Source organism: Polyodon spathula, chromosome 16 (assembly GCF_017654505.1).
Source record: "Polyodon spathula isolate WHYD16114869_AA chromosome 16, ASM1765450v1, whole genome shotgun sequence".
Classification (NCBI taxonomy): Eukaryota; Metazoa; Chordata; class Actinopteri; order Acipenseriformes; family Polyodontidae; genus Polyodon; species Polyodon spathula.
The window spans coordinates 5,289,459-5,317,443 of NC_054549.1; the positions used below are offsets into that span (position 1 = coordinate 5,289,459).

Sequence of the window (27,985 nt, forward strand, 5' to 3'; positions counted from 1 at the left end):
GTAACTCATGGTGATTTCTGTCACTTTCACAGTTGCGAATGCTAGAAGCAGCAAACCACATCTTCCGTTCTACATATTGTTTGTACTTCAGCATCAACCTCTGTAGATACGTACAATGAATCACAATATCCCTTCAATACCTAGAGAACAAAAATACCAGCCCAGAGCAATGGCAATGCAATGGCTTCAGAATATTGCAAATGAGTCCTAATAAGTTATTATGTCATTACAGTAGATGTGGTGTTCTATGCATGGGATGACATCTGCACACAGGATAAGAGGTAGTGAAATGTTGGTAAATACATCACTATTATTGGTTGATTTCATATATGCGATTTACAATGTAGCAAATTGTCTGGTAAGAAGCTTCATACCGTACCATCATAATGCCACTGATAGGTCAAAATATTAAAATGTTGTGGTATATTTTAACAGTCATTATAATGGGCACAGAAGTCTCCAGATGTCATTTTGCCAACCAGGTCCAACTTCCATTAAAATATACCGTGCATCTTCATAAAAAAATAAACCACCTCAATTTTATTTTTATTTATTTCAAATATCTCCTACATTTAAATATGTACATGTAATTATATATATATATATATATATATATATATATATATATATATATATATATATATATATATATATATATATATATATAATTATAAAATAACCGTGAACAAATGACAACAAAATTATACAGTTTGCGTTTCATATATTGTATAATTAAATCACATCTGAAACAAAGTGACCAATTTGTTGCACAGATTCCTTCGGCCCTCAGTAAGGAAGATCAAGCCCCTCGGTTGGGCACTTCCTTTCCTGGTTTGGGATCTTCCTCTGAAGACCTTTGGTGGTCTTCTGCAGGGTCAGCTGCCATTATCTCCTCTTTGTTCAAAATCTTTGCTGCAGGAACCCTGGGCTGGAGTTTTACTGCTGTAACCTGGGCGCTGCCTAACCCAAAGTAACCATAGCTCCTGCTGTTGGACGCAGGAGACTTTTCCGTGGAAAAAGATCGTGGGCGTGAAGAGGTGAAAGACCTTTCTGACAAGACTGGCATCGAAACAGTGGCGTCTTTCGCTTTCTCTGTGCCTAAAATTGGGGAAGTAAGATTTCCGAGATCCAATGAACTGAGGTCATTCCTATAGGATAAGGTGCTTTTGCTTTGCTTTAATTCCGTCTTGTTTTTTGGCTTAACTGAGCTTGGAGATGGGTTGTTCGGTGTCTCTGTGCCCTCCCCCTGTGCTGGTCTTTGAAGAGGCTGGCTCGCTGCACTGATGGACACCTTGGCTGTGAAAGGTCCTGCCTGCCTCTGCTTTTTCTCGGATGGTTTGGGAGGGGGTGGAGCCGCGCTCTTGGGCCGCGTTGCTGTTTGAAAGTTCGCCCCAGCTGCTCTGGTTCTCATTGGCTTCACAAGGATGTCGTTGAGTTCCCCGCTGTACAACAAGTTAAAGTCCTTCTGAGCACCCAAGGGCATGATAGTTTGACCTTTCCGGAGCTTGTTAAAAATCTCAAAGGCTAGATCTAAAATAAAAAAATAAAAAAAAAATGGAGAGAGAAATGAGTTCAATTTACAGTATACTTTTTTCACTTTGTTCACAAAGAAAAACGCCACCCATGCTTTGCATTAATATTGTTTCTCTTTAGTAAAACAAAAATATTTTAATAACATTCAAACATGTGTTTACCTCATGAAATCTCTCTGCTAAAACAATATCTCACTTACAGTAAGCGCTGTAATTAGAGCACCTACACTGTCAATGCAGCAACTTGGAGAACAACAAAGAAGGTCTTCTTCGGTGAGCATTTGGTGCAAGAATAGAAATAAAGCAAACATCTGTCATGGTCATGGCACTTTCGGCATCCCACATACACTCTGTATATTGTCAAGACAATATTATGGTGGGTATTAACATGTGTAAAGTTAAAAAAGACAAGTACAGCTTACCTAAGGTTTCACTGACAACACTGGGAATGACCTCCTTCAGAACCTCACAGTTAGTGTTCATCTCCAGGAGCCATACCTAAATACGAAAATAAAAACACATGCTGTGTATTGTACGCTCAGTGTTAAAACCAGATCACATTTTATTGAGTGATGTAACAATGATTTTCCATTGCAATAACAGATTAAGATAGCGTGTATTTAGTGCTTGGAGTAGAGCCGGTGTTAATAGTAACGTGAGAGAGAAATACGTGTGCAAGAAGTGTAAAAGGAGGACTGCAAACGTCCAAGTGGAACTGTGTCATGGTATATTTAAATAGTGTGGAGTTGAATCTGTCTTTCTTTGTCTGGTTGAAATTAGATATGCATTCTTTTTTATATGGGCTCCTTAGATACACAGACCTCCTCACACACACACAAGGACCATATGACATATCTCCTTCACTAGACTGGGGCCTGTCTACAAATGCCAATACTCTCTTTTGCAGGGACTCTCTATAAATTCTTATATTTAAAAATGTATGAACCCCCTTTGCTAAACACAGGCACACATAAATTAACCACCTCTTGTAGCTCTGGATGTGATTGTGAATTGGGCTCATGCTGGGAAACTGGATTAAAGGCTCATGTAAAATGTCCTCTACAAAAGGGCAAAGGGGATTAAGACATTAACGAGGGTCTCTGGCCACAGCTCCTGTTAAGGAAATTAACAAGGTTCATTTGAAATTTTAATTGAGTAGCATAGCAGCATATTTTGACCCTCACTTGCACTTTCCCTGAGTAGATGGATTAATTTAGTCTGGCATCTTCTAAATCTTTACAATCTAATTAAACCTGACAGGATTGTAGATTAAAATGTTTTGTTTCCTGTTTGCCACAGGATGGCAGTATTACTTCAGCAACCATAGGATCTGATCTCATTTACAGAAAACCTGCCTGGATTCAGGAGTGGACTTAAATAAAACACACATCCATATACTGTATGAAAAAGATATGTGGGCATGTATATAGTTGAGCATACATACATTCTGAATTAAGTTATCTTTCCTAAACCTGTGCGCAGGCTGTAGTGCTGAAGGAGTCAGTGGACTTAATAAATAATAATAATTCTGAAAATGTTTCTTCTGAAGTAGCCTTTACAAACTAAAAAGGCAACAAGAACTCCACACTGTAATTCCACTCAAACACTCACATATTTACTTTTTGGCTGCATCTGAACACAGTAATAAATAATACTGAGTCACCTGCTTTCTAAAGGAACTTTGCCTAATGTGATCAGAGGTCTCTTTGCAAGGCGTAGAGCAACACACTGTTGTAAGGTGACAGCCTGTTTGAGGGATAACTATAGCAGCAGTAGTACAGACCTGTATGTCTCTGTCCTGCCTGTTGTAAGTAGACGGTGACAGTCTTAGAATTAAAACTACAGTCTTCGCAACAGTCGAGAAGCGCTAAGGTTATGGGTCTATATTTTGCATGACTGCACGGTTTGCTTTTTATAATAGTAAAATCCAGGGGCGTCCTATTTATTGGTACTTGATTTCCTGGCTGCATCTGGTGGCCACTTTCATGTCTGTGATTCAAACTGTTTAATCATAAAAGCTGCCCATTTTGTGGACAGCTAACTGCTCCAGGCCTGATACACTGCAAGGTCCATCTCCTGAGCATTGTCACAGGATGTGGCTGCTTTATTTCCCACTCATTTACTCAGCTTTGCATTTCATCTCTGCCCAACTTAAACACCTTTAAAGTAGGTCACTTTGCACACCGCAGGACATGCTTAAAAGGAAGGCACTAGACAGCCACACGGTCAAAAGCAAAGCTGAAAAATCTCCGTGTTTTTTATGTCAGAACATTCTTTACTGAGAGAGCTTCTAATACTTTATAAATCTACTATGCAGGCTGTTAATAAGAAGTAGTATTCCAGGTCAAAAAAAAAAAAATCCCGGTCAAAAAACAAAATATTGGTATTTGCTTTGTTTCCATTGAAATTGTTCGGCATTGCTGCTAGTGGTTTTAGTATCATTTTAGACAAGATTAATTACATTGTATTTTACTATAATAAAAAGGACGTTTTCAAAGAACATTAAATAATGCCTTTTACAGTGAGACTTTGTCTCTGGTGCAGGAAAGGTACAATGAAGTTTTTATTTGCTGAAATTGCCAGTAGCATGTTGGAGTACGATACTACATTTCAGAGACAAACGTGGAACAGTAAATGAAAGGTGAGGCTCCCTGCATAGCTGTGGGGAGGGGGAGCAGGGGGTAGCGTTACTATTCCCTATCATGGAAACTGCTTCTAATAGCCAGGCTGCTAAGAGGTGTGCAGCTAAGTAAATGTAACAGGTAGGGTCTGGATTCAGCTTTGTGTTTTCAGGTCTGCCTTTTGTTTCATCCTTATGATTCACACAATGGTGGTACCTGTCTAAAGACTTTCAATACTATTTTTAGTGTGCTTCTTCTATAGCAACTGCAAAATAAAAGCACTCTTAAGCACAGGCTAAACAATGGAGCCTTCAAGCACATTATAACTGGGGAACAGTAAAGGTGTTCTTAATTAAGCGCAATACTTGACAATTAATTGCAATGATAAAATGTCAGCCAGTATGGTGCAGTCAAAAATGAGAAAATACTATATATATATATATATGTATATATATATACACACACACACACACACACACACACATATATATATATATATATATATATATATATATATATATATATATATATATATATATATATATATTAGATGGGCAGAATGAGAAATAGTTTGCACTGTATGATAAAGTAGTGGCTGGATCACCGCGTGTTATTTCCTTAGCTGTGTATATAACAGTGCCGGTTTGTGCTGTGAAGCCCACACATGGCTGCAGTTAATGAAGACTGCACGATGAAAGATCAGTCCTGGCACGTCTTACTTGAACTCGCTGAGTTTCAGAATGATTGGCTCGTGGGCAGAGCTCCAAACATAATCTCATTCCAGCGTGGCAAGAGATCAAAAACCTAGACAAATTCCCATTCTGTGGATGAATTCAAAATGTGGGCTTTTTTTTTTTTGTTTCGTTTTGCATTTAATATTTGGGCACGTAAATTACTGTACATGCTCGTTTGGCCACCGGAATAAACTCAGTTGTTTTTTTTTTCCTTCAGTTCTACTTGCCTGCCACTTATGCACGTCTCAGGCTGGCTCAGCCACAGTGTCTGTATAGAAGTGAAAGCCCATAGCATCCAGTGATTTGCCACTTTGAATCTTCCCTTAATTTATCCTTTCGCTTTGCTGGTATAAAAACACGTTGGCTGATCTGACCTACTTTGCATTTGTCCATTTCAGGCAACTAGAACTGAATAGCAGCTGCTGAACTAGTCTAAGCAATCGAACACAGACTTTAGCAGAGACTAAAACACAATAATACAGGAGTCATTTCAATAAGAACCACCAACATGACAATGCTGTAAGTGGAATAGTAAATACAACTAAGAAAGTGGATTTAAGTTACTTTCTCTTTACTCCTCCTCCCTGCCTCCCACGGCTAGCACCTGTATTATCATTTTAAATGGAGCAACACAGCGTGATTGATATCGGAAAATATGTTCCTCCTGAGTTCATCAAGTAAAACAAGGTTTACAGAAACACATTTGCAACAGCAAGCACGAGAAATAAAAGACCCGGTCTGTATAAACGGGAACACGAACGAGCGTCTGCAATCTTCAAGGAATACCGATGCAAAGCAGATATTTAAACCATTCATAAGCGTGGTGGAGTTTATACCTAATTAATGCTAGGCTGGACCAACTGCTGTCACACCTAATAATAAGATCATAATAGAGGGGTGCAGGGCATTGCTTTCTGTTGTTAGGCCTGTGGGGTCTGCAGCATTGCTCTAAATGCCATTTTACTGAAACTTGAAACGTCTTTGCTTTCTAATTTACCAGCAAACCTTGTCTGCTTTCCATTCACTCTGTTCCAACAATAGCTGCCATTGTTCAGCCAGTTGCATGTTTTTGAAAATGTCAGGGTGATCTAATCCAGTCCCTCTGCTACCACTTAATTTGCATGAATCAGTGTGTTTATCTCAGATTGCTGGGATATTGCTAAGCAACAGGCTCTCAGGTGTTCTGTGTATGTTGTGTTACTAAGGAGGACCGGATCTTGTTTACACCTGGATTTCAAGAGCACTAGACCTGCTTTGCAAAAACTGCAGCTGCAGCTTCTGTAATTCTATAACTCCTTTGGTAGTGTAGCAATATCAAGGTACAACGTGGTTCTGTAATTAAGCACATAAGGAGAAGTGTAACGACCAGGTAAATATATGGAATTTCAGCCAGCTTGGCTAAGGGGGCAGCTCCTTCACCTTGCTTTGAGCCAGTTAAAAAAAAAAAAAGCATTAGCCAGCAGCCTCTGACTTGTAACAAAATGTTTTGATATTGTGATCTACATGCCCTGGATCGTTTATCAGCTGGGGGTTGCTAATTAAACACTTTCACACCCCTTCACGTCATATTGTCACTGCTGTGTTTTCAGAAACCTCTCTTAACATCTGCTGTTGTTGAAACAAAGAAAACAACAGATCGGTTGAGGGGGCTAAGGTCAATTTGAGCAGAATCCTCTGAGAGCCTTTAATCTTGGGTATGCTTATTCTGCATTGCATCATCTGTTATTTAGAAGAAGAAAATTATCTACATTCTATATTTTTAAGAATGTGATGTAACTGGAGTGAATGGTTCCCTCATTTTTCCTTGGGGAACCCCCCCGCCCCCACCAAAGGAATTATGTGTGCCATCAGTCATGGGGTTATCCCAGATTGAGCAAAAATAATCTGATATAAGATGCATTCTTCTAACCTTAAAGACTGTGTACAATTCAAAACAACATTGTAAATATGTGGCCATATATATATATATATATATATATATATATATATATATATATATATATATATATATATATATATATATATATATATATATATGTTAATGAAATCATCAATAGACAACAATAGGAAGGTTGATGTTATTCATGAAACAGACTTTGAAAAGGCGTTCTTTAAATAACCTATAAAGGTTTGTGAATACAGACTATTGTATACTACTGGTATATTACCTTATATTTATTTTCCCTATGGGCAATTTCATTCTAACAGTCTTTAAATGCTGCATGTTATTTTTGTGAACTGATCTCACCCAATCGAAGGGAGTGGAGCGTGCTGTCTGCGTTTAGATAACTAGTCTATTCTTTCAAAGGAGATCCTCTATATCTGGGAAGCTTTAAATCAGCAGTCTGCTTGTCTAGTTTATCAATTGCAGGGAGTAAAGCATGGCCTGGTGTCTCGCTTCAGGGCCCACACCCACTTGTGTATTTGAATCCCTTCCAAGCTGGCCAGTGCAGGGGTAGGGGGCCAGCTACAGGGACGCCTCACCTTAAAGTCTTCATCAATCAAAAAGTCGCAGCCAATGAGGTCGAAGTAGCCCAGTTTTCACTCCAGTTTGGATTTGACTGTGAGGAAGCTCTGCATCACAACCTGCTGCATTCGCTTCTAATTGGGTACAGAATATATCAGATCAGAACTTCATTACCAACCAAATCTGAGTTCTCCTCTTAAAAAAATACCAATGCTGCTTATTAAGTGGATCTGTATTATAATCTTCATGAAGGTCTGTTTTTAATGTCTCTTGCTTTGCACCTGAGTTAGATGCCTGTTATACTTGAGCTAAATTCACTGAGCACTACACAATGTTAGCTTCCTGCCATTGTTTTAATTGCAGCCTGTTTGATGTTAGCTGTGTTGACCCCATCTGCTCCATTGTATAGTTGAAAGGTCACTGGGCCATGTGATTTTCTGTATTGAAGAAATCAAGCACAAAGGCAGACAGCACCGCAAGTCCTCAGCGAATGTATTGCAACAAACTAACCAGTAGTCCAACAGAACCATGAGAATGATTCAAGAAAAGATCAAATCCCTGTAGCATTCCCTCCCACAGAGCTCAACTGTGACTCCTACAAAAATATTTCAGTCTCTGAACTTTGGCCAGTGCTGAAACCAGCTGTGAAATTATCAGGGTGCAGTACAGTTTTCAATTCACAGTACTGAACCCCTTCTCTCAGTAAATCTACCCAAATGAAAAAAGCAAAAAAGCTAGGATATTGCAGTTTATATAATTTAAATATCACTATGTTGTCTCTGAAATCTATACACCGATACAGTTTGACAGATGAGAATATATATTCAGAATATAAAGTATACCCACAATAAATCACGTGTTTGAGAAATGCAATATATTTCATTTGAAATATTAAATACATGTGAAAATACCACAGCTATGGCCAAAAGTTTTAGACCACTTAGAATGTTAGGGTTGAGACATAATTTAATAAAATAAAAAATAAAATAGAACCATAATTTAGATATTTTATTTAACACCATGTAATCAAAGAAATGACACTGCGCAAGTCTACCTGAAGCAATAATAGCAGTAGTACAGTATTTCATGTTATATTTTGAAACGTCACACTTATCAGCTTGTGTCAGTTTTTCGTAAGTATATGGAAAACTACAAAGATGTATGCAATTCAATATGTTAACATAACATTATTCAACAGGTTTTATTCGACTTCATGAAGCAGAATTGGTTAATTCTATAGGGGGATGCAACACTTTCGGACATAGCTGTATATTTTTTCATATAGTTTACTGTACACAATGAGTAGTAATATACTCTATAATATATTCAATATATCTTTTGAAAACACCCACAAAAGATTAAAAACAAGCCTTTTCATCACACTTTCTGGTTCTAATCATATTACCAAGGTGCTGGCTGTGTTGTCAAAAGGCTTCCATGGCAACAAAGGAACATCACCTGCATCATCCATGCTGTTTGTTTCCCTCCCTCCCCACCCCACCCCTGAGACCTGGCTCACTGAGAAGAGGTCCCATGATCCTAATTAGGATCTCCTACATCAGCTCTTGCACGCAACTTACTGTAAAAACAGTGTAGACCCAGTCCTCAGGGAGCCCTTTGGCAGCTCTAGACTTCTCATTAACATAGTCGTTGAAGCGCTCCATGGACCAGACTGTCTCTTCCTTCAGCTCATTATAGAGCGGATTCTTCTTCTGCATGTACTGTGGGTGAGGGCACACAGAGTAACAATTAGCACAGCCAACGAGTCCCTTCCAGGGAGAGGAGGGGTGAGATTGGTCAATCACCCTTGCACCTGGCTGTCTCACGAGTTTAGACTCTAGCTGTAGAGTGACTGAAAACCACAACGCAATGGCAGTCTGTGCTTTCCAGTGTGACTTCGCCTCCTGTCCACCCCAATTTTAGAAAACTTGATTTCACACTCGGCACCTTTGAGCAGATTGTTGGACAGACATGCAGCCAGGCAGGCAAACAGACAGTTTGTTATTCTAAGTTAATGCATAAAGTTATTCTAAGTTAATACATTGTGTGTGTAGGGTTTGTATTGTAGGGTTTGTATTTATGTTATAATAACAGACCCCTTACGCACCACGTGTTTACTTATTACAAATCACAAAATCAAAGATTGTAATCAAGAACAACTATTGAACGCATAATGTGTTCGAGTAATATGCTCAGTGCATGGGATGACATCTATACACAAGGTAAGATGTACCGGATTGTTGACAAATCTTTCACAGAGATTGCTTGATTTCTCAGGGGTGATTTATCATGGTGGAATGATATCAGATTGGCAGTACTGTCATTTCTTTCACACACCACATTAAATAAACCGCTGGTAATCCATTACCAGGATGTTACTATCTCAGCAGCACTGTGCAATATTTACAATCCTTGTGTTGCCTTTGCAGGCAGAGCTGTTTCATCAGGGTAATATACTGGTGTTTTAATGGTATCCCAGTGGTGATGCTTTCCAAGGGAAGACAGTACATCACATGTATATTCAGTGACGCTGTCAGTTCCAGAGTCTTTTTCTCCATTGAATATGACCTTATTGAAGTACATTTCCCTATGCACCAACACTGTGCACAATGCATGACTCCGTTCTCTCAGAAAGCACTCTGTATTTACATGTGGAGTCCCACAGCAGGCAAAAGGCGCAGTTTGATGTGCATTTCAAATGAAATGCATGTCTTGGGACGTGTGATGAAATTATGAAATAAATATTAATAACAACAACAATAATAATAATAATAATAATAATAGTAATACAGTAATCTGTCACGTATCCACCCTAACCATTTATCTGCTATGATCAATCTCTTCAGTAGCGTTAATTTATTATTGATTAGTTCAGAGATTGTAGATCCTACCAAAGTTTTCGTACACTGTATTGTATGTACTCTGTGCACCACCGTTGCTGGTAGTGTCACTGTTCGCCTGAGGGGGGCATATCAACTTGAACCTCCGTCTCGCTCTCCTGCCTGTCACTCAGCAACAAGGGATTTAGGGGAGCTCCCTATTAAAAGCTGAATCTCAAAACAATAATAGTGCAAATATAATAATTGTTACAGCTGTGTATAATCGCATTTAAAACTTTTGACATATCCGCCCTTACTCTGGTTCCACCGCAGTCAGATACGCGACAGATTACTGTAATAAACTAAAATTGAAATAAACACAGCCAATAGAAATGAGTTAAAATGTACCGGTGTTTCAATCTTCGTGAAGATAAAGAAGTATGGACCAGCCAATCTATATAAATCACAATGATGAACAGAATAACCCAAGCTGGTTAGAAATCTCAGTGCAGAATGGTACAAAGGATACAGTAATCTTAAGACCATGGTAGCCTTGGTTTGCATTAGAAAGACCTACAGCTCAGTCAGTTGTGCTCAGTTTTACATTGCAGTGTGAAGATTTCACGAAGTTTTCCATTTTTATTTTGACGACAAGAGTCAACGTGTCACTCGGCGTTCAGTCAAGGAGGATTCGATTCTACAGCTGCATGCATAGGCGGCCCGCCACTGGTAACTAACTCTTATCTTATATTCCCCAAGCTGTAATGGCACAAGCTTATTGAAGCCTGCTTTCCACAATGTTAATCAGACCTATTTGCAGCAGTACTAGTGTTCTACAGGTTTTTGAAAAGTTTGAAAAGACGGTGTACTTAGTGATTTCTGGGCGTATGGATAACACTGTTATTGTGTGGCTTTATTACAGCATGAGCTAGAACTGTCAAAATATAACAAAATCAAAGGCACAGAGAAGAAAAAGAAAAAACTAACGAGCCGCAGCATGTCACAAATGGAAGTGACACAGTGTAACAGACGTGAAGCAATTGCCTTTATGTTGAACGCCCCAGGCAGATCAATCTTCACAGGTAGAGAACAATAATATATGGTTAAAAGGAAGCTAGAAAGTGGAAATGTAACTTAGTTTTACTTTTTCAAGCTATATTGCGGAGCTGGATAAACGGCTGGAAATTGAATTTAAAAAAAAAAAAGAAAAAAAGGTGAAGGTTTAAATTTAAAGTTAACATTGTGTGTTTCAAGGGTTGTTAAACAAAAAGGTACCAGACCTTATCTGTAAGGAAGAGGGATAGCATTTTTCTCAATAGCCCTAATTGACTGACTGATTTACAGTGAGTAGATTCCATACAGGATAGTTCTCATCTGCTGTGGTGTCAGTAGAGACAACCTTTGCCTAGCAGTGTTCAAGTTTGAATAATACCAGCAGCGGGGTGACTAATCTGATGAACAGGATGATAACATAACTGCTGTTAAGAGTGCTCATATTTTGGCGTTGTTTTTGAGAGTAATACAAATAGTAATTGTCTTATTCTTAGAGATCGCATCTTACAACATATTACAGTACACTACTGCCATTCAATTCATGAACCATATGGTTCATCATTTGCAAACTGACAAAAAGGCCCAAATGAACTACTGGTGTGTTTTGGGTCTTAGCCTTCCAACCAGAATTTTAAAGTTAGGCATGAAAGAACAGGACACATGTACAAGCTCCAGTCTAATATTTAAAAGCTAGAAATAAGCTCATAGGTTTACAAAATCGAAAAAAAAAAAAACCCTACAGCGCAGCTAGATTTACAAACTGTCCATTGCTGGTTTATGATATAGATTTTTGTTATTGTGTAATAAACATGCCCACCTGTCCAGGTGAGTTTCCTAGCCCCGCCTCTGCCAGTTTCCTGTGCTAATGAACACCTGTCCCTAGGGTGAGTGCAGCTGTTACCAGGACTCTCATCTGTGCTAGAGTATCCCCCCCAGAGCACAGCCTGAGCAAATACACTGCCAACGAAAACAGCCACCACGCACCTGAGGGTAAAGAGCCAGCATAATCTGATTCCCAGTCCTCACTTTGAAAGATATATACAGGATTACATTCACATCCTGGCTCTGTGCTGGGTAATGATTCTTTTATTTTTTTTTATCTAAATGGTCTGGCAATAAAATCTTCTTGGTAAAATTGGTATTTTTATTTTTCTGATCACATAAAGATCTAACAAAGATGCTGAGCCCATATGATTGGGTGCTGTAAGGTCACTAGAGTTAGGGGTTGTAAAAAAGTGAAGTCTTTGACCATGTTTTTCATATATGTAAATGTACCAATCATAATGTACCATAGCTTGTCATGTTTTTCACCATGTTTTATCAGATTTGTAAATGCTATGATTACAGTAGTGCTCGGTTAGCGTGCCTGAGCATGATTTAGCTATACAGCACTAAGTGAAAATCTCTCCTTGTAGCATTTATTTCCCCCTGCAGATACCTTTTTGCTAGAAAATATTAAACAAAAAAGATCTGTTCATAAACAACTCTTGATTTCTTGTCCCCTATTATTAGAATTATCTGGTAATATATTCAGTGCATTATATTACATTGTTATTGAATATAATAATATCTTCACTTTTATAAAGCACCTTTCATAGTGGACTCCATCACAAAGTGCATTACACAGGTAGGTTGTGAACTGTGCATTATATGCAGAGTCACTTACAATAAGACACTGATTTAACATCTCATCTGCAGGATGGAGCACAAGGAGGTTAAGTGATTGCTCAGGGTCACACAGTGAGTCAATCAGTGGCAGAGGTGGGATTTGAACCAGTGACCTTCTGATTACAAGCCCTGGACTTTAACCACTGGCACAGAATTATACAAAATATTCTAAAACATCATAGTTTGCCAGGGATAGACCCAGCATTGTGGTTTCACCAAATCCAGGTTTTACTACAAGCTTGATTAGCTACAGTGCATAAGCTCAGGTGTGTCATAGTGAAACCAGGAATGGATCAAACTGCTATGCAATGGGATTCATCCCTGGTTTGCAACTACTGAGTAGTACAACTGACTTTTTAAAAGAATAATAAAAGGTTCTTTACACTTGCAATGGTGTTTGTGTTTTTGGGTAGTTGGCCAGTATTTCTGCATTTTGTGTAGAATTCTATGTTCTAGTTCTAATTCTAATTCTATTCTATGGGAAACAGCATTCTCTTCCTGCTCTATGTGGATATCTTTACCTATTGACCTGTACAGGAATCAATTGAGATCTGTTCTGTAAACAGAATGTTCGAAGGTCATTTAGATGTCATGAACTGTAGCTTATTTTTTTGTAACATAACGGCTGTCAGCACTGGTGAAACGCTGTACAATATATACTGTACTGAACTATCTATAACCTTTTAATTCGATTTTTTTTCTCTCTGGACTTTTTATCCTTTTACAATAGCATCCCTGTTAAAGATTTGAGCTTACGGGCAGTGTGTCTGGCAGAACTCGTAGCGCCCAAGCCAGTCTTAACCACCACACAAGAGAATCAAATACTTTTGGAAGGGTAGACCTCTCATATCCCATTACTTTATCTTAACCACAAGGGTCAACAGGTTCCTTAACAAGAGATACGCCAATGCCAGCTACACCAGCAGAACAGGTTTAAAGCTGGTTGGAGCTAATTTGCTGTTTTTCAGCCTGTCGTGTTATTTTAAAAAGACTAAAAAACCAAACTCATCATGTATGGGTTTTCTGATCATGACTTTTGATATTTGATCTTGCAAAGAAGGCAAACCCACCTGATTGGTTAAGTGTGCTGTGAGGTCATTGGAGTTGGGGTCATAGGATTCACAGGTCAATCTGACGTAACCATGGCGGAAAAATACCATGTAAGGCACCGTGCTGGCAATAAGGAAGTAGGAACGGATGTCAAACTTCTTTCCTTCTAGGAGCAGAGGGTTTTGAACATACCTGTAAACAGATGCAAGGAATTAGACAAAAGGATCCAATAATACTGGAGGATCTCCAGACACTCTCATTGTTAATACAACGTTAAAGTATTGTCTTTAACAATTTGAAAGTTTCTTTTTATTTATTTATTTTGAGTATTTGAAGCAGTTGGAAAACAAAATAAGCTTCAATATTTGCACTAGCCTGAACCATTGCCTAAAAACAAGGAAGGCAGCTATGTTGAAACCTGACTCTGTCAGATTTATTTAAAGAATCAGTGTGTGGGTTGTTTGCTTGACTAGTCTACAGCAGGGGGTGCTGTAAACCAATAAACTGTACTGATAAATGCCTGGAAGCGCCAGACCACTGATGCATTCCAAAACTATTTTTTAATCAACGTAATAAATACCATTTTGGGATTCTAGTCAGACTTTAAGTATATGAATGTACAGTAAAAATGTAAAACAAGAAGCTATGTACTCTGTTTTATCTCCCCAATCCTGGCAAGATTCCATAGGGGGGGGGGGGGGGGGGAAGGGATTGCATCTGCATTATTGGAATTCATTGGATCATTGCATTTTGTATTACATTTAAGTCCCTTATTGGTTAATTTTATGGCCAAAAGCATATTTCATAATGCAATATAATTCCCATATAATATGCTCTCAATCTAAATTTGTTTTATATTGTTTAACACTCTTCTTAGTTCAAAGATGTTTGTGTTACTGGTATTAACTAGCAATGAGTCTTGATTGGCACGGAATTCAGGTAATGGAATGATGTAGCCAGACATATACTGTGTGTGTCCACTAGATGACATCATGTAAGAAGCATGCCTGAGAACACTCCAGCGGAACTTGTAATACAGGGAGTAGATGGATAGCAATTTTGGATGTAGAGAGTGCGTCTGTTGAGATGCTGTGTTAGGTAAGGACAGTGTGGCACAATGACAGCTTGCGTGGGTAGATGCAGGCGCCCTATTTTGGGAAACGTTCAGTGACTACCTCCTATGTACATGTGAGTCAGTTTGTTATGCATTGATCACCTGAGTGTGAAGGTACAGTTTCTAAAGAATAAAATCAAGGGCAGAATGATACAAAATAAATAAATTAGGTGGCAACATCTCCAATCAAATCTGAAAAAAGCTGAAATTGAAAAAAAAAATGAAAAAAAATAATTGCAGAAGTGAGAAAATCTAATTATACATACGAATGTCACACAGCCAATCAGAAATACCTATTTGTTCCAACTGTTACTTTGCTATGTAATTAACTGTCACATTAAAGATCACACAGACTGCCAAACCATAATGCTAACGAAATTAAAAAGATGCTCAGAGCTGGCCGCTGCCAAACTGAGGGCAGCGCAAACACGCCACATCATTTCGCTCCTGCTTTGCAAGTATCTAAATGAGATGTGATTATGCTCTAGACCCATTCTGACTCTGGCCTTTTAAAAGACTTTAGGAGGGAGAAGCATGAAAATCGACAGATGCCCGTTTTTAAAGGGGAACTACATGTATCAGAGTAATGTTGTGAGGTATATTCACTTCACCTAAAGTGGCGGATCGAATCATTAACATGTGTACACCTCTAGTGCAATGGTGATGTTAGCATCCACCCCCATTTAGATCAATTGATTCGATGCCAGTGTTTTAAAGAAGAGTGTATTCTATACTTTATGCTTTTTTAAAATGATAGCACTTGTATATTTATTCTAGCAGTGTCTATTTAAACTATACAATGTCATCAGAAGTATTATTCCTATGCAACTTGAGAAGAACCAAAAAACTCTAATAAAGGCAGTAGTTTCCCCCAGTTTTTCGTCTCTCTCTCTCATGTGTTATTGCTCAATTGTTACAACTTTCTTTCTGTGTTATTTTCCCTGTTGCATGCAGTTCCCCTTTAAGACACAAACCCTACAGAAGGAAAATTCCTTTACCGTTTCTCTGAACAAGAAAGTGTAGGCAGGTACACTCTTGAAACATTGGAAATGAGGTGAAGCAATCAGGCAACACAAAAACACTGCCATACTTAAAGCTTTAAAAAAAAAAAAAAAAGAAGATCTTTTCAGAGTAACTTCTAGTAGGCGCACCCTTATAATGAGAGGGCCCACAGCATACCTCTGCATGTCTGAGAGTAACTACTTTTTCCCTTCTGTCTTAGTCACAACTTTCGACAAAGAAACTTCTTGTCAAGACCAGGTCTCTTGGTTAATTGACTGCTTTACTTAAGAGATGAACTATTAGACACACACCACAATTATGAGACAAGGTTTCAGGATTACCTAACACTGTGATTTTTATAACAGACGATGCTTCCTGTGTGCTATCATTTTAACCCTATCAAACCGCACAGGGACTTTTTATTTAGACAAGGGTGAGATAGATAGATAGTGTGATGAGACAGAATCAGAAGACATTTGGTAGCAATTCTCCAGTCAAAAAGTAAACTAAAATGTCAATCACTACAGTACTTATGAATGATTTAGTTCACAGAGATTGAGGAGTGGTTTCTCAAGTGTACTATCCTACCTTTGTACTATTCTAGCCTGAGGCGATTTGAAAGGTATCTTTCTGTAAAGTGGGTTCTCTTCAATGTTCTGCAGCCTGGAGAGAAAGTTTTCCATATCTTCAGGTGTCTTCGGTAGGAAGATCCCGCGACCTTGATTCAGACCTGTGGGCTTACAAATCCATACCTGTCTCTCTGCACCACAAACCAAGACAGGAAGTTAGCCAGGATACAGGGCATTAAGGAAAACCTACAGATCTACCGTGAACCTACTATGTGTGTGCGTGTGTGTGTGTGCATGTGTGCGTGTGCATGTGCATGTGTGCGTGTGCGTGTGCGTGTGCGTGTGTTTTAACTTAATCAAAAATGATCAGGTGATACTTAAACTGATTACAGTGATAATCTCTTTTTTTTTAACCCTGTATTTACAGGTGTCTTAAAAAAAACAAAAAAAACCTTTTGATATGATTTTGACTACAGAGATATTTCAAACTTTAATTTCACTTTGACTCAGGTGAAGCTCCTGCCCCCACACTATAAAACTCCACTTCCTGTGCAGCAGGAAGAAAGAAACATGTGGCGCTCTAACACTTGCTGCATAGCAAGTTAATCTATGGCAGTGGTGTCCAATCCTGGTCCCGGAGAACTATTCCACTCCAGGTTTAACAGGTAACATTATAAAATTAACTACTTCAGGGTCTGGATGGAGGTAATATTGGATCAATTAAACAATTTAGAACAAGGTTGGAACAAAGACCAGGAGTAGAAGGGACCACTTTGGACAGCCCTCATTTACAATGTGCTGGAATTACTCTCTTGTTTTGTTTTTTTTCAGATTGTCCACCCCCAGTCTGCTAACCCTCTGAGATCTAACCAAAGGTAGTAATTATCAAAGATTATAAACAGATTGCATCTCAAGATTATGTTCCCAGTTTATTACAGCAAACATATTGTATTAAGCAATGCTATATAAACATAATTGTATAAAAGCTTTACACTGAATATACTATCAAAAAGCCTGTATAAGACAGAAATGATAGATATTTGGCCAGCTTCACCTTCATACAGTGCAAAGAAAGCTTCCCTTTCTTCCTTTACATCCATGTGGAATGTGTCAGGGAATAAATCTTCCAGTTTTAATAGCCTGCAGAAAAGAAAATAAAAGGCTGTCATCGGGAAGTAAACAGCAGAGCAGCAGTGACAATACAACACGCCACACAAAATCATCTCTGAGAAAAACACACATGGGATGGGTGTGATAAAGCAGAAACTAATTTATTCTGGGTGTTATCTGTATAGAAGTTGTGTGCTTGGCTTCAAAAATTCCTTATATTTCCACCAGCCTTTTTCTATGTGACTTCTTAAAGTCTTGCTTATTCTAGTGCTTGGTCATCTGTTGTGACATAAATAATACAGTAACCCTTGGCTTAGTGGCCACACAATCTTCTCAACAGTAAATGTGGACATATTAGTAAGTATATATTGTATTATTATTATTATTATTATTATTATATGTTGTGTTTATGTGCGAGCTGACGAACTGTCCATTATTATATATTATTTGAGACCGGTGAAAAGCCGGCTATATAATGTGTAGCTGGGTGGATGGGGTTAATTCCCCATCCCTATATAAAGCTTCTGGGAATGTAAGGCTGGAGCCTTGATAAGGTAATTGTTTAATGGGTAATTAAGGCTCCAGCCACAGAATATAAAAGACCCACTGCAGGCTCAGAGGGGGAAGAGAGCTGTCAGTTAAATAGACCAAGAGTAAATGCTACCAGCCAGCAAACAAGATACTCGTTTTTGTAAAATATAGTTTGTTTTTGTTTTGTTGGCCAGTGTGCCGTGAATGGGAAGTCGGGCTTGCCTTGTGGAGACGGCTGGTCCATGTTAAAGGCCAGCCCCTTGAGCCTGACACTTACTTTGAAGCTCTGCCCTGCTGGACCTTGGTGACAACCCGTTCATACTCCCTCAGGCTGCTCAGGAGGCCTATCTTGGTGGTCAGGACCTTGTTATTGGGGATTTGGTAAACAAGCTGCTCACCTGTAGTGATGAAAGAAAGAGGACGGAAATATAGCTACACGGCTGTTCACACCCAACACATAGAGAGAAAGACATGGTGGGGCAGGGCAGAAGAAGAGCACATAATTAAATGTGTTGTGCTTATTTAGCACAGGTGAATGCATGCTTATGATTTAAAATGTATTGTTTAAGTTTATTTAAAACAGGTGATGTTATTTTTGTTGTGTTTGAATGTATTTTGTGTTTATTTAAAAAAAAAAAAAAAAAAAAAAAAAAATTTTTTTTTTGTTTATTATTGTTAATTTAAATGTGGTCTGGCAGAGGCAGTGTTAGCAGTGTGTCTCTGCCAGACAGCTCGTGAGACTGTCTGGCAGACTGTGCCAATAGTATTGTTTGGATCCTAGTTAAATGTTTCATGCTCGTCAGTTTTTCTTTCGCGTTTGTTAGTGTAGTACCCAATTGTGAGAGCTGGGGAGTGACCTGAGAAAGCTTTGGGTTGTGTGTACTGTATTCAGAGATTCTTATTTCCTGTATACCATGCAAGTGGATCTATAAACTCCTCGGTTTTCTTTACCTTGGTGAAAGTTGCTGTACGTGGCATAGGATTTGGTCATGCACCATTTCAGATAATAATCCTCTCTGTTCCTGTTGTTGATGCGCTGCCAGCCTTTACTTAAACAATAGGCACCCACCCTGAATTAGAAATTAAGAAATAAACAAACATACCAACCTTGTTACAGTTTCCAGATTGCATACTTCCACTTCTAGTATAGAACTTTTTACAATGTCTCTTAATCACATTCTACAGCTACAAGAATGATATACATATACAAGCTTGTGCGAATGAGAAGACTGTATAGAAACATATGTGGGAGCTGCTGTCCCGCTCATATCTATCTGTAGATGAGCTCTGTATGTGAGCTACACCATGAAGCAGAGACGCACTGGCAATGGGTTCATCTTGCATTAAAAGAGGCTAGGTGGCAGCAGTGCTAGACGAGTGCCACTAAAGCATACAGTGCAAGAATGCATGTTATACACTGGTGCACATCGTATACTGATAATTACAGTATCCACTGCAATTAGATTCACCCACCTTTAACCTTTTACGACCTTGTTTTAAAAATGCTAATTTGAGTTGTTGTCTGTGCAAGTTCCAGCTCGGTCCACTTTGATTTGAAATATCATGATAAAGACTGGGCTCTTAGAGCAGAGGTATCTGAGCAGAATTGCCTTTTGATTATTCCAGTATCAGAACAACAGACACAGTCAGCAGATAAGCAGACTGGCGCAGCTCACACAGGACAGGTGTCTTGATTAATGTACAACCAAACAACCAGGAAGAAATCCAACTCCTGCTATCTGCTCATAAACATAACGGACTCTGCAGCTTTACAGCTCTTCCTGACCTTCAAATCACTGCATCTTTTTGTAGGTTTGGAGCTGTGCAAAACTTGAATGATTTGCTGCAAATTACCTCATTCGAACATGACTTTCATGCACTTAAAATTAAACATAAATAGAAAATGTTTTATTGAAGATTAAAATAATAAAAGTACTGTACATGTTTTTTCGTGTGTTGACATTGTGAGGAAGACTATTGTCCACCAGGCTCTAAACAGAGACCCCTAAACTGATGACGTTTAGAAACTGACCCAGATTTGAACCTAGGCTTCCAGAAGGTAAAATCTTGGGAATTAGCCCACATTCCTATCCTAGAACAGTAGAGAAGGTTAAAATCACTCACAGGGCGCTCCTGTTTGCTTCTCCTATATAAAAGAAAGGCCCAGGTCCTTTGGGCTCCTGTTTTTTGTCAGACTCTGAGCTTCTTCTAAAGCTAAATTTGCTGGGGCCTTCTGCTTCCCTACAGTCCGGAGACTCGATTACGAGGCCGTCTGGGGCTAAACAAAAGATCACATTTAAAAAAAAAAAGCATTATTATTTTCTACAATTTTATTGTCTAACTAAAAATCAAATGGTAAAAATAAATATTTAGTATCCCTTTTGTAATAGTAAAATGTTATGGGTTCCCACTGTGATGTCATAATCAACATCTTTGGAATAAATGAATGAGACCATAACTTTTATCACATGTGTGAAAGTGTCATGCCACTGATAAAAGTTGCTATCACATACTAATGCAATATCTGCTATTTACACATGCTACACATGTATGGGGACAGAGAAATAGAATACTTATAATCAATAATGCATCACTTTTGAAACGGTTTCTTACATGCAAACATACCTGGGAAATTGTAAGTTCTCCTGTCAGTGAATTTTGGAATGAATTGGGGGATGCCGCAGAGGCTACTCTTGAAGACCTGTTGCACAAAGAGAATAAGGCATACCTTATCCTGAAGCCATGTCATCTCCAGGTGGGTTGTACGTAGGCTGTTGCAACAGTAGGTTGAGTTAGAGAGCAGGGCATCATAAAGCCAAGGCATACAGGAAGTGCTAACCTTTTGTGCCTTGTGCTTTGTTACACACCGCTGATCAGGTGTCAGGGCTGAGAGTGAAAGCTAGCAGCTCCGTATCACTTTTCTATGTCAGTTATAGCAGATCACACTTACCTGGACGTCTGTTCTTTTTACGAAAGAGTAGGAAGCACTGACATTTTGTTACAATCCCTTCAGTCACAATTTTTTACTTTTTTTATATGAACTTAGTGGGGTACGAGAAGTTAGCCTGCCAATTTATGGATTATAAAAAGTATAGCTGAAATGAGAAACTTAACACTGAACAATGTAGTGACCGAAAGGAATACTTACATATTTAAAGTTAATAGAATCATTGCTGTTTTTTTAGACAGTAATATTTTCAAACGTCACTGTTATTATGACATCAGGTGATTAACCAACACCTCCTTCAGAACTGCTACAGAGAAGTTGGTTTGGGGTTTGGAAAATTATTGGTAGTTATGTGGTTGCATGCAGGTTGGGATTGGGTTGGGTTGATGATATCAGCTAAAACAGACAGCCTCATAAGGGTTTGTGTGAAACAAGTAGAGACTTTTTTAAAGTAATTTTAAGAAATGGGAATGGCCAGGCTAGTTGATGTTGTGTTACGTTGGCTTTTGATTAATGGAAGGTGATATGAGGTGTGACATGACATCTCAAGCAATTATTTAAACACTGCAAATGAAAACAGTGGTTTTGAGTAAAGCAATTTTACATGTGCATATATGCGACCGTATGGTATTATCCTAGTGTATTATCCTAGCGTATTATCCATCCAGTAAATGATCAAATAGGAGATATTATATATCCTATTTACTCAGCTGCAGGGAAATAGGACTGAGGATTTCATTTCCTTAGATTTTAGACAATGGGAAATATGGGCAAAGTGCATTACATGTTTTGCATGCTCTGAGTTACACACACACAAGGTAGGCTGTACTGTAATGTGCTATATAATGGAAAATGTTCACAGCTCACTGGGAATCAAACAAATTGCTTCTTTATTTAAAAATATATATATTTATAATAACCATGGTTGAATAATAGAGTGGTTGAAGCAGACCATATTTGCAGACATTAAATCTTTACATTGAAACCAACAATTGTGCAACAAAAGCTATAATTGATGGGCATTCTGTGGTTGTTATGGCAACTCCTGAATTGACGTACACAGTTCTGGGCACCTCTTAGGTTAAGAATGTGAAAGGAGACATAAACATGCCCTTAAATACCACCGCTGCCTAAAAACCCTGTTAGATTCCTGAGAATGTACTCAAATAGCAACTGGTACAGGACTGTTCATAATTTGTTTAGTTTACTAATTATAAAAAAAAAAAAAAATAAATAAATAAATAAATAAATACATTAATGCAATAGAAGCATCATATACAGTAGTGTAGCTTCATAGAGCTCATTTGTCATGCATTTTTATTTGTTAAATAATAAAGTTTATTACACAGATCATTGAAGGGAAATACTGTACCCAAACAAATTAAATACACTTCATTGTATAGAATATATCTTTATTCAATTCTTGCAATGGTGTAATTAATGAATGAATGTCAGTTATTTCAATTGAATAATTAATATATGTGTATGATTCAGCATGGTGGTAATTAACCACATAGTTTTTTTTTTTTTTTTTTAGTTTTAGTTTTTTTCAATTTAACACAATTCTAAGTGAAGAAAGAACATGGAAAACCAGTGTATGATTTTTAAAGCAATAGTCTTTTATGATTAACTCTTTGAAGCTGGTTTAATTCCAAATGGCTGGATGTCAAGTGAGCTTCCCTTGTTCAAGTCTTTCATAAGCAACACAGCCATGACTTTGCCAAGGCTACAGGGAGATGGCTGCTCTCAATGGGGGATTATTTTAATGATCTATTTAGTGGCAGATCTGCATACCCTTATTGTAGATTATGTATGCAATATAGTATGATGCATTCATGAATATATATATATAGGTGTGTGTGTGTGTGTGAACTGATGTGTAAATATAGTATGTAACTCTCTATAATATATATGCTGTATATATTTATGGATATTAAAATGAATGTGTATAGCTAGTTAATAGGCATCTAACTTAAACTTTAAAATTTGAATGATTTATTACTAATGAATTTCTGTTTTTAATCATAATGTGCTACTCTTTTGAGAACCACTGCCCTAAATGATATACACTATATTCAGATTGATTTGTAAAGCTACAGCACATGATAATTGTACATTATTCTTAGTGTCGTTATCTATCTTGATTACACTAGTCCTATTTCCACAGACACACTCTTTTGAGGTCCCAGCTAATAAAACAGAATACTTGCACACAGATACGTTTTTTTTAACTGCACAGAATATTAAATCAAATAACTCTTGAGGATACATGCTAACACAACTGCAAGCACACATATAACAAGAGTTGCCGTGGTAACCCCATAGCCCAGCACCCCTGGCCCACCTTCCTCAGCTGCTGGTCCTGAAGCACACTGCTGCTCCTGCTCTTCCCCTTGACCTCTGCACTCCACCTTCTTCTTCTTCTTCTTCTTCTTCACTTTCCTTGCGGTCGCCCCGGCCGTCTTTGGGTTTGCGCTGGAATCCATCTTTGTTTCTGTTTTATAGTCGTTCAAAATATTGTTACTTTTGCTTTCTGGCTTGGCATCTGGGTGGTAAGTTTCCTGAGCTTGGTTGTCCAGTGCACGGACCTCCCTCTCCTTTGGTGAAGCGCACCCCCCTCCCTTCTCTGTGCTTGGGGAGTTGATATTAATCTCTCCCTCACTGTGAACCTTTGATCCAGTCTCAGGAAAATCCTGTAAGTCCTTAGCTTTCTCTGGCTTGGCTTCACTTGGCTCTGTTTGGTCTCCATGTTTCAGCTGCATGATGCCCGGCTCACTGTTTGACTCCTCTGGTTCGATCTCCTCTTCAGAGGGTTCCTGCACATCCTCCTTGTAGAAGATGGATTTTGGACTTGGCAGCTGCTTTGGAAAACCCCACTTGTGTTGACTGCAGTGACTGTGAAAGAAATAGTAAAACGATAGACTCAAGCTTTAACTAAAAGCTTAAAATAGGTTTAGAAAGACCTACTTTATACCATATGTTATTCAGTTTTTCATTTACAATACATTGAAACTACATAGAAAAAAACAAGATTAAAAATTGTAAACTAATAAAAGGTGATGTCATAAACCAAAAGTTTCTACAAGGGCGATGTCATAAAAAGAATATGACAGGTTAACAATAAAATATTGAGTACAGGTTTGCTGGTGAAAGCTAAACAGACTGTTATATGCAAGCTATATAACATAAATGTAGTAGTAGAATACCCATCTAAAACATGGTTACAAATAGCTTGGAGTTTGAAACTGGTCAGCAGTAAGGTCATCTTCAGGGAAAATTATCTTGGTAATACAATAAATCTCTCAGGTTTTGAAATTTAAAAAGTGAATAATCCATTAATTGGATAAATAGTGGATAGTCACTACAGTACAGTGTAACTACAGGGATTAAATGAGCATTTTTTCAAGTGTATTTCTAAGTAATGACATTTAGTTTTTGTTTTTTAATTATATAAACATATATAGCTATTCCTACACTCAAGTTTTCAGTTTACCATACTTGTTCTGTATTTTATATTCCTATGCTTATATATATATATATATATATATATATATATATATAGACGGGTCTATTGAAAAACATTACCAATCAGGGTGTTTTCCTCCCAGATATTTCTACTTTGTTGTACAAAAGTTGCTGAACAAGGTTCAGTAAACCCTTGGCACTGCTTGTTGTCCTAGCAACTGCTGTCTTGGTAACTGTTGCTGATTGTAGATGGATTCTAAAAACTAGGTATTGAACAACTTCCTTGTGGCAGTGTGAGCAGGAAATTATTATTATTATTATTATTATTATTATTATTATTATTAATAAAAGCACACGGTCTTGCATACATTTTTTCTTCAATATTTTAAGGTGAATCATTCCAGACCACCAATACAATTTAAACAAAGTTAACAATAGGATGTAATATCCCACCCACACCCAGACCAACGGTTAAAACTGAATGCAAACAAAGCTACACCACCCCCTTTATTTAAACAACAGTAGAAATAAATAGCATTAAAGTGTGCAGGGGTGTACAGAAACAGACCAGAGCATACAAACCCCTGTCCCGCCACACTCCAATGCACGGACTGTTTAAATTGCCAGCTGGCATCAGAACCTCAGCATGTATCTGTCTAGCAACTGAGCTCTCATCCTAAAACAAGCAAGTGAACTAACATAAAATACAACAGCTTAAATTGACAGGGGAAACACTCGCAATGACTAAAAACACTGCCAGTTAACCAATTATTTAAACCTGCCTTACAGGTTCAGCCTGACTATAAACACCATGAGCGGTGTGCTCCCTGGCATGTTGCAGCCTGCTTAGGCCTTTCCTGCAGTTAGTATCCCATGAAATACTTTGTAGTTTAGTGTGACAGATTCTGTCACAGTGGTGCATGCGGGTGGTGACGTCAAACCAATTAATGAAACAATAACAATACATGCACGGGGCAAAACGGCGCGGCTGCACTTGTATTTTATTAATTAAATATAAAGATTTAAACAAAAACACACAAAGAAAAAGGCACTCTGGAGTAAAACAAACACTAACAAATAATTATTTTATATATAAAAACTAGTACCTTTGTTCACTGGCTTGGTAGCATTCGCTCTGACTGTCCTTCACTCTCCTCTCGACTTTTTGTCCGTCCGCACACATATATACAAAAATATATAATAATAATAATAATAATAATAATAATAATATAATAATAATAATAATAATAATAATAATAATCATCATCATACATAAATAATAAGAGGGGTGGGCACCTTGCCACATGCAATCATGACTCTGAATTGCTGGTAGATTATTAAAGACTGTGTTCTGGTTCAAATACATGAGACATGGTACTAGGGATTTCCTTGCCGTCCTGGTTACAGCTTTCATGAAAGATTCCTTGCTTGAGATGAGCAGGTTATAGTGGCAGTATCCATAAGTACTGCACATCAGGATACTATTATAGTATTCATGTGTAGGAGTTCAAAGTACAGTAGCATATTGTTATCATGCTAGGCATAAACTACAGATAGGAACCATATTAAGTACTGAGCCATTAAAAAAAAAAAAAAAAAAAACTCTGTGGTTGCTGTTCAGCTCTACCACACCTCAAGCTATATAGTCCTCTATCCCAGCTACCTTTTCCAGTAACAATTACTTGCAAGATGCATTAACTTTCAATGCTTGTGCATGATATTTCATATACTTTAAAGCACTGTGTCCTATCCGTAAATACCAAGGATTCCAGTTTCTCTGCATAGTCTGACAGTGCTGCTGGAGTAGTGATTTACGAGGAGAATGCTAAGTTAATTTCACAGTGTTGCCTGTACGAAGATGCTTGCCTACTCTTCCACGTGCCATTTAAAAAGCATCGAACGGAAACCGGAAAGCAGCGCTACAGGCACATTAGCTGCTTTCTGGGAAATCTTGAGTGGCTCTACAGATAGCCTGAAGATAATGAATAAATAACAAACGCCAAGGTACCGAGCACCCTGCTGGGAAGACCTTCGCATCTGTTTATTGACTTGTCAAACACAAGAGCAGACTGCATCTCCCTTTAAAGTGCACTAAACTTACTGATATCACAGCAGTGTAACCATTCGCTGAAAGATAGCGCAGTAGAAATGTACGGCCAAAGAAAACAGGCTGGTGTTTATCAAATAGTACACAAAAAGAGGAAAGTGCTGTTGTTCCCATAACTTTTGATGGAAGGGCAGCATAGAAGTATTGGATCAAAGCTGTGCTTATTCCACGCTGATGTCTGGAAAGCAAGTGGATGTGCAGTAGATTGTGTTTTTTTTTCCACCAAGGAGATGCCTGCAGAGACAGCCAGGATCAGTCGGACTATGGTTGCTATATTACGGTAAAAACTCACTCGCTCTCCAACTGCACTCAAGCATGCACTCCTATTTATCTCTTTGCATTAAACCGCTCCCTCCATCCGCCTTCACCAATCCTGGGCATGCAATTCGGACCCCAACCTTCACATTTTACGGGTACAAATGCATGTCCAGGATTGGTGAAGCCAGATAGACTGGCAACCAAATCAGACCACTGTGAAAAGTGTTTAGTTGTGCTAATGTGGCGAACCTAGCAGTTCCCGCTGGCAGAGGTTTCTCACAGGCGGAGGTGGGACGTCAATCCGGGACCTCCCGCTCTGAAGCATAGCGCCGATACCGCTGGTCACCAACCAACCCTGACTCCTACTCCCGTGCATGCTACACTAACTTAAATTTTTTAATAATTAAAAAAAAAAAGAATAAATCGACACTTCTCAGAGAGCATGGCAAACAAGGTAAGAGCGTTCCCCAACGTTATTAGATACAGCAGGGGTGTTAAATGCATGGGCCTGCATGTCACAAGGTAATGTTTGTTGTCCTTTGCTCTATTTTTTAGTACTAATAACGTTACATCAAAGAACTAGTAATATCGCTGTTGCAGCATTTTAAAAATGTTTTACACACAATAGTTTTAGATATATTACTTGCCAGTAGCTATTGAGTTTAAATAGGTATGTACCAGTCCAACACTGGAGAGGATACCTTTAGTTCATGTTGTGCCCCAAGACTTATGAGATGAGCACAGCCTTTCCTGCACCTTACTGACCTTACACAGATTCCTTGGAGCCACGTTTCAATCGATTTGAACTGGTAATTCATTTCACTGTATGAAGAAGAAACAAACTTGTAGGAGTCGAAGACCTGCACTTTGCCCTGATGCCAGCGAGCCCCCAGGGTGCGCTCTCCTTCCCCTAGCCAGATCTCCACATGAACCATGTC

General features: G+C 38.4%; 1 protein-coding gene across 1 annotated transcript; it reads right to left on the reverse strand.

Annotated features, from left to right (window-relative positions):
• Positions 1 to 720: 720 nt before the first annotated feature.
• LOC121328905 (protein polyglycylase TTLL10-like) lies at positions 721 to 27,982 on the reverse strand. Its single transcript, XM_041274046.1, is given in 14 exon segments — positions 721 to 1,530; positions 1,955 to 2,030; positions 7,372 to 7,488; positions 8,935 to 9,075; positions 13,965 to 14,136; positions 16,649 to 16,820; positions 17,684 to 17,769; positions 18,548 to 18,668; positions 19,222 to 19,340; positions 20,395 to 20,548; positions 20,896 to 20,971; positions 23,562 to 23,653; positions 23,742 to 24,112; positions 27,813 to 27,982. Coding segments are annotated over 14 exon segments (2,598 nt in total). The 3' UTR covers positions 721 to 799.
• Between the last annotated feature and the right edge of the window lie 3 nt (positions 27,983 to 27,985).